The 21,945-nt window shown below is 41.0% G+C and overlaps 1 protein-coding gene across 1 annotated transcript in view; it reads right to left on the bottom strand.

Annotated features, from left to right (window-relative positions):
- Positions 1 to 21,945, bottom strand: part of LOC104547760 (dystrophin-like) — a gene marked incomplete at both ends in the record, with an annotated part of 73,386 nt that overhangs the window by 34,038 nt on the left and 17,403 nt on the right. The window contains 5 exons of the mRNA XM_010193577.1: positions 215 to 351; positions 5,204 to 5,315; positions 7,372 to 7,538; positions 16,832 to 16,989; positions 19,561 to 19,646. Of these exons, the coding sequence (XP_010191879.1) occupies positions 215 to 351; positions 5,204 to 5,315; positions 7,372 to 7,538; positions 16,832 to 16,989; positions 19,561 to 19,646 (660 nt within the window). The remainder of the gene's footprint in view (positions 1 to 214; positions 352 to 5,203; positions 5,316 to 7,371; positions 7,539 to 16,831; positions 16,990 to 19,560; positions 19,647 to 21,945) is intronic.

Genomic DNA, 21,945 nt, shown 5'->3' with positions numbered 1-21,945 from the left:
GAAGCTGAAGTTCCTGCATAAGGGCAGGTGAAAACAGACAAAGGCAATGGCAATTGGAACCCCAGCTTGTGTTTTCCTGCCAGCCGAGGTTAACAGAAATGAAAGAAATAAAGAGGCTTTATGCATTTAGGAAGTGAAGAGAGTTGGCACCAGCTGGGGAGCTCGGAGAGCAGACCAAATGAATTGCTACTTAAGACACTTTAGAGCTACTCACGTTTCCATGTTGTCTCCCTCCAAGACAGTTTGCACAGGCAGGTAGCCCATTCGGGGGTGCTTTGCAAAATATCTTTTTGTTCGAAATTTGTTTTTTAGTACCTTGGCAAAGTCACGGACGTCTTCTCCTGAAGTTGTCTGAAAGCCACAAATCACAATGAAATCATCTTTCATGAGGTTATTATGGCTTTTGGTTGCCTCTTCCTTTTCTTGGTCACTTGGAAGAGCTGTGGCCACACCAAGCAGAGCTGCCAAAGGCTTGGCCTCTGGAACTGCAAATTTTATTTCTTGATCACTGTCACCTTAACATGTACTACGCAGTGGGGAGGAAGGAGCAAAAAAGGAAGCTCCAAAAACCCCTGGCAGGCTCATGCCCCGTCTCAGGTGATCTCAAGGGGACAAGCAATAATGAGATGAGAATTTTTCACTCCCTCAGGTGGCTCAGAGGATTCTCCATCTGCTTTTTGTTCAGCGCTAAAATGGCTGTAACAGAGGACACACAGCCAAGTCCATGTGTCCAGCCAGCTGCTTCACTGACTGCATCCTGACTCTTACTACACGCTCATATCTACACCTCTCAATTGTCAGTACATGAGAGTCAGACCCATGCTCTCAGTACGTTTCCTTTCTAGATTCCGTTCTCAGCCTCCTCTGCCATTAACATTTTGATCAAAGAGAAACAAAAAGCAGGTGAGAGCTGCTGAAAGCTCTCAGATCTGTTATTTCTTCCCATGCCTGTTTAATCTGAAGCTAGCAGGCATTTAGGATCAATACCCTGAGGAGAGCACAATTCGCACAGGTTTCTACTCCCTTGCCTGCAGTCAGCTTCCTTGCTGCTGCAGAGACCAGCGGCAGAGCACAAAGCAGAATTAGTTTCCTAAAGACCAGAATGAGCCAGGAAGAGTTCAAAGGATATCTGCTGGGAAGACGCAAGGCTTCTTGCGAGCCTGATTAAGAGTCGGGCGATTTTCTGAAGAATTTTAATGGAAGACTTGGGTTACTTTAGTCAGGCTGCACTTCGTTCTCTGCACCTTGATGAGACACTCGACCCTGAAATACTGCTATTCTACAGTAAATTAAGTTCTTCCTGACCCACATAACGATATCAATTCTCCAGTGTATCTAATTTGAAAGAAAGAAATGAGGGGAAAGTTAATCTTTCTGGCATTTTTTAATGAGTTCTATGTCTTCTATGGAGAGAGGAAGGAGGTGTTGGGACCTATCAAGTCAAGACAACTTGCACAGAGCTGTCAAAACACAGATGTATATATTTTTAATGATTGCCTGGGTAGAAAAATTAATTGCCCTGAAAAATAATCTGCAGAAAGACTGAAATGCATTGACAGAAAGGACAAATACTATCCCTGATGACACCTACAAGCTTCATGTAAAGCTCGAAAGAACTTAGCTCTCTTTCTGGTTGGTCCGTCTGGTAGGAAAATTCAGTGTGAGCAACAACTGGCGGAGAAGTGACACAGCAGAACCTACAAGCCAGTACAGCAGCACCTGTGTTTTCAAGAAACTGAGATAATGCTCAACAATATTAAGTATCACTTCCTCAGTAAATCAGAATTAAAGACATTTTGGGGAAGGAAGGGATTAAGTCGGCCCAGACCACGCAGAGGACTCCAGAAAGGGGATTGACTGAAGCGGCCTCACATGGCCCAGCAGGAGGGAATTCCCTCTGCCAAACGCCATCTGCAATGTCTGCTAGGAGAGCTCCTAACAAGACTGGCATCAAGAGAGCACACAGAGCATATCAGCTAGGAACAGAGAAAAACTTTTAATAGTTAGTCTCGCTACAAATGGATTATGCACAGCTTTCTGTTCAGTTTGTTCACCTGTGGCATTCTTAACCATATTTCTGCTTTGTCTATTTTCAATGTTGTGAGCACTTTCCATTGCGTTTCACTGCAATCTGAGTTAAGTGTTTTCAGGCATTATCAACAACAAAACATTCTTTGCTGCTGTAGTTGGTAACACAAGGATGCCGAGAAGAAAATACATCTTCCAGTGACAACCAGAAGCACCAGGTACCTCTCATACAATTCAATTTCCATTTCAAAAATGTTCAAGGAGCACACGAAATGCAAAGAAAATGGGATTATTATGTGGACAAGATGATAGGCTTAGGCTATTTTCAGCCAAACTTTCTGATTTATTCCATAGATGTTTTATTCCACATGATTTTCAGAGTAAAATCATACTAAACAAAATTCTCAGCAAAACCGATTTATGTGGAAGAAACAGTGGAGTTTCAGCATCCCAGCATCAAAGCAATATATAGGCAGCTGGGCCAAGCAGGTTCCAAAACTATTCTAAAACTACTTCACGATATAAGGAGAACTTTCCCACCATCTTTTTCCCGTTTGGTTTAAGAAAGTGTCTGGCCAAACATCCACCCCAGACCTCAGCCCCAATTGTAACCACCAGCTGCAGAAAGGTGTCTTGGTTTGACATGCTTCCTCCTAACAAGGTGGTTTTTATGCTGGCGTGTCACTGTTCGTTAAACCCAAACAGAAAAATGATGCTACATTTAAATCCCGCTCTATATGTTTTTTCATTGGAAGTCTCTTAAAAGGCACCTCTCTTTGAACAATAAATCAAGATGTGTTGCTTTCAGGAATAATTGTTGCAATTTTTCTGTCTAAATTAAAATTAGGGAATTTCCTTGCCCTTCTTCTGCCTCAATCTTTTGCAGGAAAGGAAAAGTTATCACATGCCTCAGATATTTAGCATGAATTCTCAAATTCCCCACAAGCAGACTTAAAGATTGCAGTGCTCCAAAATTTCGTGGAAGTAAGAGGGAGGGGGAAGAAAAATACCAAAACACTTCATTGTGCACATCTAGCTATAGCGTAGATACATCAAAGAAGGCATCACGTCTTCTGTCTGCCAAAATGCCCTTTAAGGTGAGAGATTTGTCTGCAGGAAGAGAAAAAAAATGCTCTGCAACCTGCAAATCCCTTTTCATTCATTTAGAAAACAATTACATACTAGACACAATAGCTTCAGTGGACGTCTTGCTCAGTCACACAGCACTTGGGTTTATTTTTTCAATAGCAGCAACACAAAAAAAAGATCAGGGCTTGCTGTGTGACACATTCACTTTTTTTTCCCCTCAGTTAATCCTTCTCTAATTCAACTGGCTGCTGGTGCAGCCAGGCACAGCACATTAGCATGGGCTGCTGGAGTCCAGGATTCACAAAAAAATGAACTGGCTGTGAACGGTTCTTTATTCTGACCCGGCAAACTGGATGCGGTCGCAAGTTTTCTGTTCACCACTGTGTTCACCTGTCAGTAACCTGTATTTTTAGGGAGAACAGAAACCTGCCAGACCCTGGGTTGCAATGAGTTGCTGCAGGCTGTGGGGATGTCTCAAAATCCTTTTTTGCTTCTCTCTCCTCAAAACACATCCTACGAACAGCTTAAGAAAACAGTAGCAAGATGTTTGTTTGCGCACTCTGTGCACCATTCACAAATCTCCCCTGTCACTGATTAGCAAGAATAAGAGTGGCAAACAGCAACGAGAACACGGTAGCCAATTTAGCAAGGAGGTATTCAGCTGCAGCTGGAAGGAATGCTCTAATGCTGTCGGTCACTCGCTTTGCCTACAGCTGGGATCATGAGAGCCTGCTCTAGGAAAGCCTGAGGTGGAGGCATCTGTTCAGACCTGCCCTGGCAGCGCCAGCACTTCCCTCCGACTGCTGTGGCATTGCCCTTTCCAGGAACCTCAGCCCCCAGGGGACACCGCCGAAAAAGCAGCAGCCAGTGAAAAGTCACAAAGAGCTAGCGAACACACATCAGTTGCCCTTGCAGAGATTCGGATTAAATACTGCCATTTAAATGCTGCAGCAAAAGTTGATGGATAACGTAAATAAATATCCATAAATTAACACTACAAAAATACTCGTTCCGCTTTACTATAATATTTCAGGGGAATAATTTTTCCTCTCTCTTTCCTAAGTTTTTAAGAAAAGGCAAGAGTCTTATTTTGGCCAAGTCTTTTTGTTTGGACAAAGATGTAAAGACTATTCATATACTTTTATGAGGCTAGCCCACGTACAATTTTGATGCTTTATTTTCACCATTTATATTTGACCCGCAGATGAGAGTGCGAGACGAGGAATGATCCCATCACTCTAGGAAATGACAACCAGAGAGTGCACTGCTTCAAGACCACCACAAACAAGAGCAAAGGCAGATGAAAGCTCAGTCACGCTGCATCGCGGAAAGGGAACTTGTGAGCTCCTCTAATTTATACCTTTCTGCCCTGGTCATGAGTGGCAAAAAAAGAAGCAGCAGCACACTGACGGAGCAATATGGAATTAACCTTTGCCAGCTGCCTGGTATGAAAGAAATGTTTACACAAAAGCATTCCTTTTGAGAGCTGTGAAACAAGGGTGAAGACCCTCACCACACCATCAGTGCAGCACATCTGCACTGCACTGCACACGTCAGCTTCCAGTCTTCAGAGATGAAATCTAGCTTGCTGCTCTTGAAAGCTTCCCTGGTATTTCATAACATCAAGTGATTACACAATACAAAGGTACTACTAAATAGTAAATAACTTCATAATGCAATTATAGTGTGGCAGGGAAAACAACTTGCTGAGGAAAGGAAGGAAAATCTCACACTGATACGGAGAAAACATTGCAGCCGAAGATATGAATGAGTATTTAGACAAATCACAGGCTCCTTGCAGAATCCATAAAGTGAACTATGGCACTGAACATGGAATGAGTCATTAGCACATAATATATTACAACACAGTATTGTACAAACAACGAGCTTCAATTTACTTCAAACCACTGTAAAATCCTTTCCTATGCATCGGAGATTGCTGGCATGTACAGTACATAAAAGGTGATTTAATTATGGGGAGGGGAAGAAAAGCCACTCAAATGCTCCATTACCTTGCATATAGGAAATGAAGTTTTTCCTTTCTACATAAGAAGGGGCAGTAAGGGTCAGTAAAACAGCTACTTACTGGTGTGCAGTATTCCACCATGGGATAGTGCATTTTATGACCTTTTGCAACACGGCCAGAGAAGAAGCAACTTTGGCAGATGTCATAGTTAAAGTGCTTTAAACTTCTGTACCTAAGAGAAGGAGGAAAAAAAGCCATAGCTTCAGAGCTTTGTATGTGAATGCTTCATATCAGCTTGTCACGTTTTCTGCATCAGTAGTCTCTTCTCTATCAATGTGGTGTGTAACGCTGGGCAATGCCCCTCCACCACTGAGGGACAGCTATTGCTGCCTCAGACGTTTATCAAACATCTACACGCTCGCTCTTAAAACAGGAAAAACACCAGCATGCTTGTTTCTATAACGCTAATTTCAGTTCTTTTGCCCTTCATCATGATTCTTAACACAGAATGTCCTGAGGAAGTAGAATTCAAATAGGTAATGCCCTCCTCAACAACAAGTGACTCCAGCAAACTCTTAAGTGCTGCAAACAAGGCAGGAATTTGTCAGTGTCCTTCCTCTATCAAAATACTTTTCCTCTCTGGCATTCCATCCATGCAAAACTCCGAATGCACTTTCAGGCCATTATTTAATCTCATCAGCTCTCTGAGGCAGCTAACTGCTGTATCTGGTATGTTGAAGTGCTTGAAAGAGCCGGAGGCATAAGGGTTGTCTTGTTCCAAAGATGCGAAGCAGCTCAGTCACAATGACCTCAAAAGAGCATTGTTTTCCACCTTCTGAGGCACACAGTATTAGCTTTCTCAAAGCCTTCCAATACAGTGTCTTTTTGTCAAGTGTGTACACAGGCTCTCAACGACTTGCAGAGCCAGAGAAAAAAATCTGTGACAGACAGATTCGACTATCATGACAATAGATTTGTTATATAAATGTAAGAGCCAGATGAGATCAGACAAGTAAAGTTGGACACGGAGAGCTGCAGTGTCTGCTTCCCGAGCTCTCGATGCTCACTACAGACTATCCATTTACTTGCCATCCTTTGATTTTCCAAATGCTGCATTTCTCAATTCCACCTACTTGTCTTTGGCTGTTTATACAAAACCATGTGAGTAATTCAGTAGTTTCATAAACTGTATCTGGGAACGGGAAAATTAGACTTTGTGGATGTGTTGAACTACACACAAGTCATCTCCTAGCTCTTCCTCAATAATATTTATCACTTCACAGTTAAGATATTCAAGGGGAATAAAACCAGGAGAAGAATTTAAATGATTAGAGGAACAGTCTCACTGAAGAAAAACTCAGATTCAAACCAAAGCAGTATCTTCATTACTTCCCCCATTCCCCACTGCCTGTGAAATTGCGTAGGAGAATTACGGGCTTTTTATGCCCCACTACAGGCATAAAAGCAACACTCGTGCTCTCCCAGGTTAGAGAGATGACTTTTCTATGTAGCACTGCTTGCTGCTGTTGTCTGCTTGGGTTTTAGAAACAAAATTACAGAAAGCTCTTTGTAAACAACAGGATACCATAGAATGAGAAATGCCAATGGTAAAAGAAGACCATGCATAAAAAGGACAGAAACCATACAAAGCAGCTATTGAGAAGCAAAGTGATAAAACAAGTCCAGGCATAATTGGAAGTGAGTATTTACTTAGCCGTTAAGTGGATTCTCAACAGGCGTACCAACACAGCCATTTTACAACACAGCGACTTATTCATTGCCATGGCAACCATGGTGTTGATCCAGATGTTTAAATAGACCAGCAACATTTCCCCCACTCCAGGTTAATGTTCCACCAAGAACATTCTTTCCCTGAGAAACGCATATGTAGCTTTACGCGTCTGCGAATTTCCAAGGCACTTCCTTGCTTTATGCCATGACAGAAAGCAATTAATTAGGATTCAATTCAGAAAAACCTAACTGCATGTATAGGACAGATTGCATGTAAAGCGAAGTGTAGTAGTTGTGCAATCCACAATTACTTTGGCTGTGGTATGGAAGGACTGGGACGCAAAGAAAGGGCTGTATCTTAACTGAGAGATTATTTTTGTTCCACTGAACTCTTGAACTTCTGTACCAAATCTAGATGTCACTCTCCTTCATGCCCCATCACAGTTATTTTTTCCCTGAACACCACACATAAAATCGACCATATGATTTGCCTGGAAACAAGCGGAACTCTTGATCCACCAAGCAGTAGTACACATGGGAAAGGAGTGAGCTGGTACCTGAATCCAATAATCGGGCACTCCTTGCAGATGTTACACTTGGCTTGGTGTTTGGCGGTCTCAGCAGCAGCCACCCTGTGCAAGACGGGCAGCCACACCATGGACTGTGGTTCCAGCCTCATCCAGTCCAGGAAGAGGGCTGCTTCGATCTCCGGTTTGTTGTTGGCCTGTAACACAGAGGGAAGAAAGGCAGAGGCTGAGCACAAGTGATTTGTCTACTACCAGCTCATTAACAGTGCAAACCATTCGTTTCCTGCCTACTCTGCACCTTTTCCCTAAATATACTCCAGCTTTTCCCCCAGTCCAGCCATTCATTTAAAAAAAATAAAAAAATAAAAGTCTTCAGCATCCTGTCTTGAAGCCAGGAACTGAACACTATTATTAGCATTTCAAATCTCTCTTTCTCTTATTTCTTATTACAATAGACAGCACTACCATGTACTCTGTCACAGAGAAAATCATACATTTACAGGATCACCTTTGATGCCTGATCTCATGTTTCCCATCTCTCTTATTTGAATCTGCATAGCAGTGCTTCTCACCTATTTTAAAAACTGTTAGTTATGCAAGCCCTAAAAATCGCACTTCTTTTGATCAAAATTCCTTTCTCTTTAATGTCCTTCATTATCATACTGACCTTTCTTCTGAATGCACACATAAAGGAAATCATTCAAATCCCTTCTCAAGCCTGTTGTTGAACATGTAACCTCTCCGCCTCCTTAAATGCCTCAAAATCCCTCTTCCCACCATATAATCTCTAAATTTCCCGTCACTGTCTACAAGCACAATACAGTTTTGTCCCACAGAATACAATCAATATACCCTCGTATTCCATTACTTCCCACTTTCACCTCTTTGCCAACAGCAGGAGAGCCTACGAACACTTCCCGGCAGCCCCATTCCTCTGCTGCCTTCCCACCACATCCTAACCAGGGTGGTTATTGCAGGTATCTCTTCTCCAATAACTCTGAGGCAGCTCAGTCGCAGAACTGAATCCCATTGTGGCAGGCACCACGCACACATCAAAAAATGATGTATCCTCCCTACCTGGCAGCACGTACAGTATGGGAACAGAAACAGCAAAGAGATGATAAGCACAAGGCAATGGGGGACAACAGCAATCTACCTACATGGGCACAGCAGGCACTGCAAAGAACATTGCAGAATAAAGGCAAAGAGCATCAGAAGGGATTTTTAAAGAAAGCACTGAAGTGACAGAGTCAATGTTGATGGAGAATATCTCTCAGGTGTGCAGGGTGGTGCAGAACCAGCACGAAAGTGGTTATCTGAGAACCTGGGAGCTGATTTCAGTGCTGTAAGAGGGCTGATGGCTCAGGTGGACACAGTGAAGGGCTCTGGCAGTGAGGACGGGAGGGAGGAGGAGAAGTCCAACAGCCGAGCGCTGAAGTGGGGTACCGTCCTGACTCCATTTCACTAAACCATCACTATGTGCTAATTCAAATTCCTTGAGACATTTCCTTCCATGCTAACCAACAGAAACAGCATATTTATGGGCTGAATGTATTTAAATCCTCTGTTTTCCTTTTTCTCTGGGCTTTCAAATACAGCCCTCAGCGGGCCAGTCTTTTATATCTCAAACTTCACAAGGCAGACTGTCTTCCTTTGTGGTTTCAAACCTATTTGAAGCATTTAAATAAATAATAAGCATTAATGTATCATGTACATGGACCAAGATGAATAAGGGATTGAGTGCTGGGAGTTTTTATGCTTGCTCTCAATTACTCTTCCAGCTTCTCATGAAATCTGAGCTTAATAGGACCTAGCTAAAACCTTATTGAACTAAAAATGCTAGCAACGAATTTGGAGAAAAAAATATCACGGCTGATCTAAAGAAAAGAAAGCTATAGGGAAAACCAATTAGTTGTGTGTTTGGCTGTTGTGTGGGTTTGGTTTTTCTTTAAGCCAACACTGTTTATAATCTTGACAAACAAATTAACTGATCAATACTTGAAGACTGAGAAAAATGCAAAGTCTCTTAGGCAGAACCCCTGGCCACAAGAAAGATGCAGAAATAAAACCCCAAAATATCTCCTGAATAATGCATTGCATTACTTGAAATACTGCTGCAATACTTTGGTTAATTAGAAATAAAGAGATTTTTTTTGGTCAGGGCTTTCATCTTAAGATGCTAATTTGGGAAACCATCTAAAGACTCCTAGGACTGTATTTAAGACACATATATAGGGATTTCTAGTACAGTCATACACATCCTTTTTGGATATTTAGGGTAAAACCATCAAACCACAACATATCTGCAGTTATTCAGATAAAGTCCTTCACAATTCAGTATTCACCACAGTTCTTATATGAAATGGAATAACCTTTTTTTTTCCATCCCTTGAAATATTTCTGGAGACTTCTGCATTAAATCCTACTCCTTTGTTTTTCTCTTGTAGCTACAGAGCTTAGGAACACCCCACAAAGAAAAACAGAGAGAAAATAAAAAATACAATAAAGTCCAGTCAACATTAGCAACAGAATTTCCTCAGAACAGCAGATACCGTCTTGTGCTGCAGGACATCAATAAATTCAATAGACCTAAATAGATTCTAGAACTCTGCTAAGAGAAAGACACATTTATAATATATTATTATCTATATGTCTACTTTCCAGCTAGCAGCCAGGGCAGTGAAGGGGCTGGGCAGAGTCTTTCTGTGGCTCACTCAGTGAGCCAGCATCAGCCACGAACTACACTGGCAAACCATTACCCAGCCTAGCAGGCTACACTTTCTATACAGGGCTTCTCTAAGCCTCAGAAAAATTTTAAGAGGATCTCTTTAATATGCCATTTCTAATAGAAAAACATGAAGGGTGCAGAAATGCTGCAGTGCAAGCTGCAGTCAGAATAAGAATGAGCCGCTCAAAGCGCTGCTCTTCACTTGTAGCTGCTTTAAATTTGCAGGGAAAATGTTGCCGCGATGAAAGACTTTCTGTAACACCCCAAGATCTATTTTAATTTTGCAGTCATTGTCGATTGACAGTAGTCCCAATAGCTGACTACCCAGAGCTCTGCACGCTGGCTGTACAAAACCTGTGCTCACAGAGATTAGGTGCATTAAAATGTATCAGAACTGGTCCCGAATTATATTACAGGAAGATTTAAAACCACGTGGAGAAAAGCTGGTCGGGGTCAGACAGTATAGGACAGACAGTTCTCGACTGTTCCCTCAGCTGCTATCACGATTTTTTTAATAATCTCTAAATCCAGTAAAGGCAGCAGCTGAAGACTTTACATAAGGGAAAAAGTCTGAATTCATACAGTTGGTATCTGAACCAACAAGATCAAGCTGTAAATAATATTACTGGTTCTTCCCTTGAACGCATTTCTGTGCAACTCCCAATTTTTATGGTAATAACAGAGTGAATCATAAAGTAAAATTCATAAAGCCCTTTCCAGCTTACAAGTAACAATTTGTTATGGGGGACATTCAAATTCATTATGTTCCAGACATCTGTTTTTCAGTATTTATTTTGCAGAAACAATGGAGGAATAGGAAGTTGGGTGGTGCTAGCATCTTTATACAATATTTGGGAGTTGAATTTTTCAAGTTTTTTTTCCCTCTTCTTCTAGCTAGTAGTTCAAAAAATACTCTATGTTCTATTAACTTTATCTATTCATAATATGAAATATGCTCCAAAATAGTTATGATTTTACATGAACAATGTGATATGTTTTTAGACAGAGTCAGACAATATAGCACAAATTTCTGATAACATTTTTGATGAGCTTCATTCTGTCTATGTGCAATGTAGGAAATTAATTAGGAATAAATTAATGTCCTGGTTTCAGCTAAATAGAACTAATTTTCTATTTAGTGATTTTACTTTTCAGCTCAGTCTCATCCAAGTGACTGAACTTGCTGAAACTAGCAGCACGTTCTTCCAGTGCATGCTACTATGAGTGACAATGTTCAAGGTCACTGTCTCACCCTGGGTGTTGTGTCTGCGCCTTATGGGGGGGGTAAGTGGACCCAAAACTGACCAACGAGGTATTCCATCCCACATATGTCATACTTGGTATAAAGCTGAGGGATCACGAGGGTCTTGACCCTTCCTTCCATCTCGACCCCTTCAACAGCCAAAGTCGGAGCAGAAGCCTGCTAGCTTGCCTGCCTCTGATCCTGATTTGTGTGTTTCTGCATCCTGCTCCCACCTGCTGCTGAGTTTGGTCTGGGACTTTTCCAGTGCCCTGCTCTGCAGAGCCTCCGGTGACGTATTCATCACTGGGGGAGGGTGGAGGAGGATTTTATATTGGTTTTATATATATTTGTACATATTTCATATATATATTTCATTATTTTCCTATTTACAATATTATCCTGTAGTATTAGTATTACTGTTTCATTAAATCTGTTAGTTTATTTTCTAACCCATAAAGTCTCTCTCCCTTTTTCTCTTTCTCTTCCCTTCTGGGGAGGGAAGAGGGGTTAATAGAGAGCGTCTCTCCAGGATTTAGTGGCCAGCCCAGCCCTAAACCTTGACAGTTAACATTGTTAATTTAATCGTGCTTTTCATTTGGGATGGAAAGCTTCATGTTAGTCTAGGTAAATATTATATAAACCAAACTGAGGAACGGGGTTCTTAGGACTTGTTAAGGTTTAAAAATGCAAAGCAAGCCATGAAGAGCGGCCTTGACTCCTCGGAGTTAGGCCAAATCCTGTTCAACCTTGTCTTCCACTCTTGAGTGGCTTCCGCAATATGTTTGTGTTCTCCCTGTTGCTGGCTGGTAAGAAATCAGAAGTTGAGAATTTATTGTTTCTGAGACAAGTGCTGTTTCATAAACAAGAAAGAGAAGATTAGTATAAATGCAGTTTTGGCGATACAAAGTGCTTAAATCTGCCTTGACCCTCGGACTCTTGCTTAAGATCATTACTTAAACCCCTGCATGACATTTGGTTGCATTGACTACTCCAGTAAATGCTTTTAGGGTTGTGGCAAAGAGTAATAAAATAAAAAACATGAACCCAGAAGTTAATTAGTGCACAGTTTTATATCATCCACCCTTGAAAAATACCATTTTCCTGTTTCCTTTCCTTTATACACTAAACCAGTTTAAAATAGCTCTTTAAAGCAGTTCACTTGTAGGACTCTTCAAGAGTGCATCCCACAGTCAGGCACAGGTTCACAAAATTCTGCTGAAATAAAACCTGAATTGCTGTTTTATGATATTTACAGCACAGCAGCTTGAGGAAGGATTTGCTAGTTCCCTTAGGCCAGCTCTCCTCTGTCAAAGCCAAAAGCAGAAGAAATATCCTATGAATAGAAACAAGGGCTGCCTGGATCTTTCAAAAGAGATCAAGTCCCTCGACAGTAGCACTGCATTTGTACGTTATTTTCATACAGATCTCTAGATAACTATATATGCTTATTTATACACAGTATTGCTATTTCCTAACTGTTAAAAAAAAACCCAAAACAAAACAAACCCAACCCACCCTTCACAAAAAGCAAGTGTCCCATCAATTCAAATCACAGCATTTATGGCCAAAGTCACTACTAGAATCCTGGCCCAGGATGTGCATAAACCCCACCTAAAAGGGCTAACAGGCCCCTATTTTGGCTTTTATTTGTCTGAATAAATACGACGGATTTGGACACAGATGGCTGTAAAAACACAGGCTGATCTTGTCTGATCATTGATCAAGTACAAACCTAGAAATGAAGACTATATAACACAGAATATTAAAAGACTTTCCTCTTATTAACTGTACATATTTAACTACTCCTTAGCTTCATCTGTAATAGTTCTTCGTATCAAGTACTCTACCTCAGGTACACTGTTGGAAGAAAGCATACTTGAAGTGTTTTATAACCAAGAACCAAATATCCAAAATTTTATTGAGAAACAGCAAGAGACAATTTCATCTGAGCTGCACTCTGTTTTCGCATCACATTTCTTCAGTGTCCCAGTGTGCTGGTAACTCATCCAAGGCACTGATGTGAATTCCTAGGTTGTATTTACACTATATAAGGAAAGCATATTAATAATTTTCTACTGAGATTAAAACAGTGCGTGTGTCCTTCAGTCCATAACAATTCCTTATCCTGTTTATTTAAAAAAAAGGTACCCATCATAGATCCAAAAGGAAACTCCTTTCACACTGCGGTAATACTGAAGTAATTCCATTTTTCACGGATCTATAGATTGCTTTGATGCAGCCCAAGCCCAGGCAGAACCATACAATCTTTATATGCTCATTAGATCAAGCTCTTTGCTTTCACTTAAAGTAATTATTTAAAATCTCAAAGCAGAAATTACAACCCCCTGCCCTACACAGGAAAGATGAGTCCCATCAAATCCTTGTTCAGTAGCAGCAGCTGCCTGTGGTACGGGGACCTGCTCATGGGGAGCAGGCAGCGCTGGCAGGAGCAGGCAGCGGGCAGGCTGCTGCCAACAGCAGGGCTGGGAAACCCCCACTTCCCAACCCTCATTCCCAAGGACTCCCACTTCAAACTGAAAAGCGGGAGAGATTTCCTTTATCGCCGGTAACAGTAAACATCCCCTTTTTTTCTGCTGTTGTGCAGACGGACAAGGCCGTTGCCAGGGCACCTAACCCAAGGGGGTTGGGAGAGACCTTTCTGAAGCACACATTTGTTGCAGACTCTGACATGACTGCAATTTATCACTGGCTTATCATCACCAGAAAGAAATAAAAAAGGGGGAAAAAAAAAACCTAGAGAAAAAACATTCCTCACTGTGGGCGTACAAAGACTGACTTTAGTTTCCACACACTAATGTAAACTATGAATCCCCACACTATTTTTAAAAATTGAATTATCTCACTTCAGTAAAAGGAGACCGCTGGGAGCCCCATGCAATCCTTCTCAGCCATCCAGCTCCTCCAGTCACTCCATTTCCCAGGCTGCTCTCTAATACCTCTGTGCCTTCGCCTCTGCCTGAACACCCTCGTGCCCCCCATGCAGCACAATCCTACACCAAAAGGATCTCTCTGTACTCCTCTCTTCCCTTTCTCCTGGAAAGGTCTTATTTCTTCCCCCATCCTCATTCCTGGCTGCTCCTTTCATTAATGCTCATCTCACCCACATTTTGTTTCCTTCATCATCATTATTCCCACCACTTTTCTCACCATCATTCTCTAAGGGTGGCCCTTACCTTTCACTCCTTAATTCCATCTCTCTCCCATCCATCAGGGCTCTCCCTACATGTGGATTTCTGCTCCCCTCCTAGGACTCCAGCCCCCCTACTTTTGTACTTCTCCTCCTTGGCTGAGCCTCCCTCCCCCTTTCAGGTCCTCCTAGAAGATCACCTGTTCTGCTGCAGCCCAGGTCAGAAATCACCCTCTCATTCTGCAAATTAAAATGAGGCTTCACCGAGAGGAAAAAGAGAGGATCAAATTCTTCTTAGTGCAGGTTAGAAGAAAACTTTTTCAGTGCAGCTAAGAGAAAGGAAACTCCAGGTCTTCCGATATTCTGATTTACCAGTGTGGCAAAGGTTGCGCCCAGCTGTGCTTGGGCTGTTTCTAGAAATGCTGGTAGCTGGATGCAGTACAGCATTCAGCCTTGCGGGCACATCTTCATTTGTGATGACAAACACATTTTAACTCATTTTATTCAAATAAACATCTATAAGTTTTCTTCCCACTTCATAAAAACTGGTTTTGTGCATTCCATAACTATGATTTTTTTGGGTTTTTTTACTAGTATGAACACACAGAATGGCAGCCCCCTTTCCAAAATAACATGGTTTTGTCAGATTCCGAGGCCGCTTTCCTTATCAGTTTTTCAACAGTGTTCTAAGCGCTGCTGCCATTCACTTGGGAAAACAAGAGGATTCAGTGAGTCCCAATTTCTGAGCAAGGTCATTTGCACAAATGAGCTTTTGACCATGGATTCGCTGCAGCATCATTTTGCCTTGCTTTCACTTGAAAGCCCAATGTGGAGCTTGAGGTTTGTAAGCCATCGCAGAGTCTAACCCATCTGTCCAAGTTATTATGCACAGTTTATCAGCATGGGTTATCCACCCAGGATATGGCCCTATAAAACATTAATTTGGAAATGTCATCAAATACGGATTAGAATTATAAAAGGTCAAGACATGAATGATGGAAATGGGGAAATGTGAATCCTGTAGAATTAATCTGCTAGAAGAAGTCTAAGAAAAATACAGAAACCAAACGTTCATCGCAACTGAAGTTTGTGGTGATTTTAGAATTAGATTCTTTTCATAGTCACTGTGCGTAAGAAGACTATTTCCAAGCATTACTATTCATTGAAAAAAACTTGCTGTGTTTTGCTTAGTACAAAACTGCAACTTACTGCATAATGAAACTGAGCAGCAGGCAAAAAAGCAAACAACTCCTCCCGCCCCCAACCAAACAAAAAAATCCCCCAGGAACAGTAAGGAGATGGGAAAAAAAAGCATTTCTTTCATTGTAATGTAGAAGATGCATTGAGAGTTAATCACAGACCATACATTACCTCTCCTCCTCTACCTTTTCATTAAGCAGCTGTCTTCATCTTGTGCATTTTGCTGTTGGTTAGGATAAGGATGAATAATTCCCTTAACTCTCTTTCTACCCAGATTAAATAATTTACAAGTTTGAAAAAGAGCCTCCAGTTCTCCATGTATTCCTCAACAGACAGGACAGGAATGCTTTCAGCACTCGTTAAAAAAAAACGGCATTACCCATTGAAGCAATGGAAGGAGCTCATCGAGCCCTCCTCACCCCTAGACAGCACTGCAGGCAGGCACTCTTTTCCTATTGCTCCCCTGTGCACCTGGCTGTCACTGGTATGGACATGCCCAAAATTTAGATTAACCATTGTCGTTCACCTACACGGCAGCAATAAGTGGTGATCTACTGCTGGCAACAGGAAACTGTAAAACCAAGAGCTGCCATAACAAGGACTTAAACTGTTTGCAGGGATCAGTTACAATATAAGCCTTGATGGCAATTATTTGCTGTATGGATAAAGGCGTTACCAGGGCTTCTTCCGCCACAGCCAGAGAAACAGGCTATTTCAAATACATCTTATCAAAGGAACAGCTGAATACACCAATGAACACCACCATTAAATGACTCTCAGTACCCGAACCCTTCTTCCAAATTTTCAGTCCTCTTCAGAATCACTAAATGGTTTGGGTTGGAAGGGACCTTTAAGGACCATCTAGACCAACACGCCTGCAAGTAAGCAGGGACATCTTCAATTAAATCAGGTTGCTCAGAGCCCTATCCAGCCTGACCTTGGTTGTTTCCAGGGATGAGGCATCAACCACCTCTCTGGGCAACCTGTTCCAGTCTTTTACCACCTTCATCATAAAAAATGCCTTCCTTACATCTAGTCTGCACCTACCCACTTTTAGTTTAAATCCATTTCCCCCTGTCCTATTGGAACAGGCCCTGCTAAAAAGGCTGGACAGGATACCTCGACATAAAATACAAAGCAGAAAATTAACAGCAAGCAAACATGAACTTACAAACTGGAAGCAGCTTCTGACGCTCGGCTCGATGTTGCTGCCCCCGAAGGACGCCACTTCCCCCAGCTGCCGAGGGATCTGGATGGAGTCGTGCAGCAGCAGCCCCAGCCGGCGCTGGTCACAGAAGCCAGTGGAGCTTGCCACTTGCTTGAACAGGTCTGGAGAAAGGAAAAGGACACCAGAGCTAAAGCATCACTACCAGGATGTGACAAATAGCACGGAAGTGGCAGTGCAGGCTTGGCAGTGCAGTGGTGCAGTCCTTGGTGCACATGAACACAAATGCGCCTTCAGTTTGGCTGCTCATCTTCCTATAAACACTGTTCTGGTTTTTTTGCTGTTAAATATGCAGTCTAGTGGTAATTTTTAATAGCATGATTGGCTTGTACCTGGGAAGAAAGGCCATTCTAACACAGCACCTGTGGCATTGCTGGAAATAGCAGCTGCGGTCCTATGACACAGTTATCTGAACAGCAGGATCTATGAGCCACAACTACATAAATGCTTTAAATATACTGTTTAACAGTAAGATAATCCCATACAACACATTTGCAAGTCTTAGGAATCAACATACAGCTCAGAAACTATTTCTCTTTCATATGAGATGAACTAAAAAACAAGCTCCCTAATTTTGACATATCATCATCCTTTAATCCAGGAGTTTTTCTAAAATGAACGAAAAATGTTACAGTATGACAGAATCTGTCTTCCACCAGGAATGTTAACATCATATTAAGTTTTCAATTCTGAAGTGAAATGTCACTTAAAGCCACGTTCTGTTACTGCATCATTCTGAAAAATAAATATTTAGGACAGAATTATTATCCCTTCATAAACTCTATTTAGTTTGGTGGGAATAGGTTACACAACATATACATTGAGGAGGTATTAGAGTTCATAATAATAAGAAAAATTAGGTTAGCATTAATTGAAATATTTATTTGGTAATAACTCTATTGACAATATATGACCTGAGTAAGTTCTCCTTACTTTTCAGAGTTGTACTTTGTTGGGTTTTTTTTTAAGAAAAAAAAGAGAACGCGCGAGAGAAATGGCTAGAATAAAATAATGCCCTTTTTTTGGAGCTGCCTCAATATTTCATCAGACACCAGAGATACAATTATAAAGGTGTTTCAGCACTGCTCAAGAGAACTTTCCTAGCACTGCTTCGACACCTGTTTTCTTCCAAAGGAACAAAGGAATGGATAGAGAAAGGATTATTTTATAATAACACAAGTTGCACTCTTGCCAAGAGTAGCTTTATAATCAATAATTTTGGGATAAATCCTTCCATCAGCTCTGCAAGCCTGAAGACTTGTGCTCTAGCACAACCAACTCTGCTCCACTGCACAAATGAGAGAAAAATAAAATTTAAGGAGTGCAACTCATCTCATACTTGCAGCAATACCAACAGCAATTGCACTACGACTTAGGCGTGGATGGTGAAGCCAATTCCTTCCTTTCCCACAATCTATGCAGCTTTCAATTTCTCCATCATTAAAACATTAAGTCTTCTACAATCTTAAAAAGGGGGGTTATGCATTACTGTGCATACACACTGCAGGAGACTATAAAATATGAATAAATGTTTTCCTTTGTAACTTCAATAATCCTCAATGAAATATCATTTTGAAAAAAATCTGTACTGAGTAATTTTCTTAAAAGATTTTCCGAATTCTTTTTCACAACACCCACATGAAACATCTAGGGATCTAAACTGTGACATTCATAGTGATTGCCCTAAAATCTGATCCAATTACACATAGTCATGCACAAACTCTATTGATGGAGCTGTCTGTTTTCTCTTTAGTGTTCTTCAGCTGTCATTAGTAGAAGAATAGAATAATAACAAATTATGAAGAATGCTACTGTATTGGGTCAAATCCTAAAGGTTTTTTCAGTGGTGGGTATTTTTTAATGCATGAATGAAGGATACCATTAATTTAATCAGAAAGTTACTCTTAGGAACTACTCTTATCAGTAGTACTTTTCTGGATCCTATCCTCACTTATGAACTTATTCAGATAACCTAAAACTTCAAGTGGATTTTTTAAAAGTATTTCACGATTTGGTCTATTAAAATATGCATACATCTAAAATTTATTTAAAGGTAGCAACTGCATTTAAACACAATGTACATAAAACCCTAACCACATTGTGGAAAATATTTTAAAAAGTTAATATATTTTAAAACGGTGTAGTGCGAGATGTCCTGTAGACATAAATTTTTGTGCATGAAGGTGTGCCGAACAAGTGGTCTACAAAAGAGGGGTTCTTTAGAGTGTGCAAGACAATCCACTAGGGTGTACTAAGAAAATATTCTTTGTACTGTTAGCAGATTAAATTTAAAATTTTAAAAATAGTGTTTATTTCATCTTTGTCACCTATTTTTAAATGTCAATTTCTAAAATGTTTTATCATGTACACAGTATATTAGTAAAGTGGTACATGCACATAATTTATAAATAAATATACATCTATTGGGGTGCATGCTCAAATTTTTTTATGGGTAGGGGTGCAATCAAAAATGTTGCAGAACTACGGTGCTAAACCACCTAAAGTCATACTGAACAAGTAACTTAAAAGTACAAGGTGAAGCAAATTAATACACTTTACATCTGGACTACTTAAAGAATGTCTCTGTATGCTACTTAAATGTTGATGCAATAAATAGGAGGAATAAAACCACAATATAATAATAAACTAAAACCAAAAGAATTACAGTGACTTACATCTATACTTATCTTCCAGGTGTGCTTTACAAAGGGATACAACACCAGTTTTGAAAGACAAGACGCGGATCCTTCCTGTTCGACCCCTAATGAAAAAGAAACAGTGGCTGATGATACAATCCATTCATGTCATAATTTGTATAATGTCACAGAATTCACTGCAATAGCACTGTCGTCATAAATGAAGTATCACACAGAATTATGTTGCACAGCACACGCTGGCTGGTTATTAGGTAAGCTAGAAACAAAACAGCAAATATGGTTGTGGCATCACAGGCATAGCTGAATTGGATTGTGCTGTTGTATCAATTCAACCAGAAATGGTCTTCTTTGGAAATAATTACTCAGCTTTTTACAACAAAATTAAGAGTAAAGAGACTCTACCTTACGCTTATTTGAACAGGCTTCTCTATGAACTGCTGCTGAGCTATTCTCAGAGAAGATGAGGTCCCTGACAGAACAGCAAACCACCCCTTTTGCCAAAGACAACACAGCTTCACTTTCATTACAGATAAGATGTAGCAGTCATTTTTAGAAAGTCTTTTCTTACTGCCTTGTCAGCCCTGACCAGATCTGCTTGAGAAAGCAACAGGGAAATAAGTACGGAGAAAAGCAGCCTCTGCCAGTAGCGTGCAGCAACAGAGGCACTTGTAAGATGTTCAGGTGAACGACGAAGCTTGCCTAGAAATCACGTGTGGGCAGGCAGGCTGCACAGCTGTGCCATTACCACCACAGCGTGGTTTCTGAGCCAGCGCTCACACCTGTCCCGCGCAGTGCCAAGGGGCTGGTGTGCTCCACGCCAGCCCCCGTACTGCCTCTGGTCAGCCTTTCCCCTGTGCTCACTGATGCTTTGTCACACGCTTGCACCATCACTTTTGCTTTTTAACTTGACTGAAAGAAGAAAACGTCCTCCTCTGCGCTGCAGGCGATGTGACAACAAACCTTTGCATCTTCTCTCAGTCATCTGGTTTAGCCCAATTTACTTCCAGTTGCTGGCTTCCCCCAGGACTTTTACTTCTGATAGCATTTCAAATATATAACATCTACTGCAAACAATGATATATATATACAACACAGGAAAGTAATGCCTTAAACCAGTATTTTTGAAGCAGAGCCTTATCAAATGTTTTGAAGCATCACCAGTAAGACCACCACTGGAAATGAGATAAATCATGTAGATGCATGCCAGAGTCACACATCTGGCTGCACCGTTTGGCAAAGATGTGTGCTTTTTAATGCCATGAAAGCATCGTAGGAGCCAGAGGTGCTCATTTACCCATGCATCTCCCCTGCAAACCCTGTAAAAGGTGCAGATAGAAACCAGTGGACAAAGCTGAATTCAGAATTTGCAACTTTTTACTACAGAATCTTGCATTTTTCATCACAAATAAGCATTTGTTATTTACCGATGCTTTCCACACTCCACTTCTCTTACTCCTCTCCCTCAAATCTTTTCCAAATTAATTATCATCTGTGCCCTGAGAAACTCCTCCTGATGAATACCAGGCTCATGCAAATTATACAAGAGAAGAATGTAGAATGATGATTTCCCTGCAAGGCATATTAAACTGAAACTTGTAGGAATCCTGAGTTGTTCAGTTCACTTTCCTCTCCTTCCAAGTCAAACCAATAATTTAGCATGCTACTGCAAATGAGCATGAGTAACTGATCAATTAAAACAAATCTGAAACGTGCCGGATTTGCAGAGCTGTGCCCATAATTAGATCAGTCATTGACTGTGAATTTGATTAATATCTTTACAAATGACAGTTTTCAATTATAAGAAAAGTAAAGATTCAGTACATTTAATTAAACGTCCCCAGTACTGCTATGCACTTCAGTTGATCTCTGCCTATTAAGTTTACAATGAAAACTAAACATGTGTAACCCCAAGGTCACCTCTCTCACCAGCATAATTCAAACCTGAATTTCGACAAAATAGCTGCGAGCTTTTCTCGCACATAAAACACCTCTCTGTTTCATTGCGTCCTGCAATATGCGGCTCCCCAGCATACCTAGGGAATTGCCTAGAGGCAGCCAATTATAATTTCTTTCAGCACAGTGCAACATAAATAAAACTAGACTGGACATGGCAAAGCTAAACTAGATGGTCCAGCTCAGGAGCAGCCTGTGGAATGACCTTTAGTTCCCTCTCTGCTCCCAACGTGTTTGATCTGGATTAACATCCCTAGCACACCTTGTTTTTCGCTAACTGGTTGTCTTCGTTTATATGTTATTTATAGTTGATGATAATTCAGAAGTGGGTCAGAGTTCTGTGAAGGCCAAAGCAGATTAAAGAAATAAAACCTGGCTCTTAAGTGAATATAGCCCCATTTCCTACTACCGGTACACTACACAAAAATATAATGTAATCTGGGTAATCCA

The sequence above is a fragment of the Mesitornis unicolor genome, unplaced genomic scaffold (assembly GCF_000695765.1).
Source record: "Mesitornis unicolor isolate BGI_N332 unplaced genomic scaffold, ASM69576v1 scaffold31421, whole genome shotgun sequence".
Classification (NCBI taxonomy): domain Eukaryota; kingdom Metazoa; phylum Chordata; class Aves; order Mesitornithiformes; family Mesitornithidae; genus Mesitornis; species Mesitornis unicolor.
Note: the sequence above shows the minus strand (reverse complement) of the source record. Positions and strands in the feature narration are given on the sequence as shown.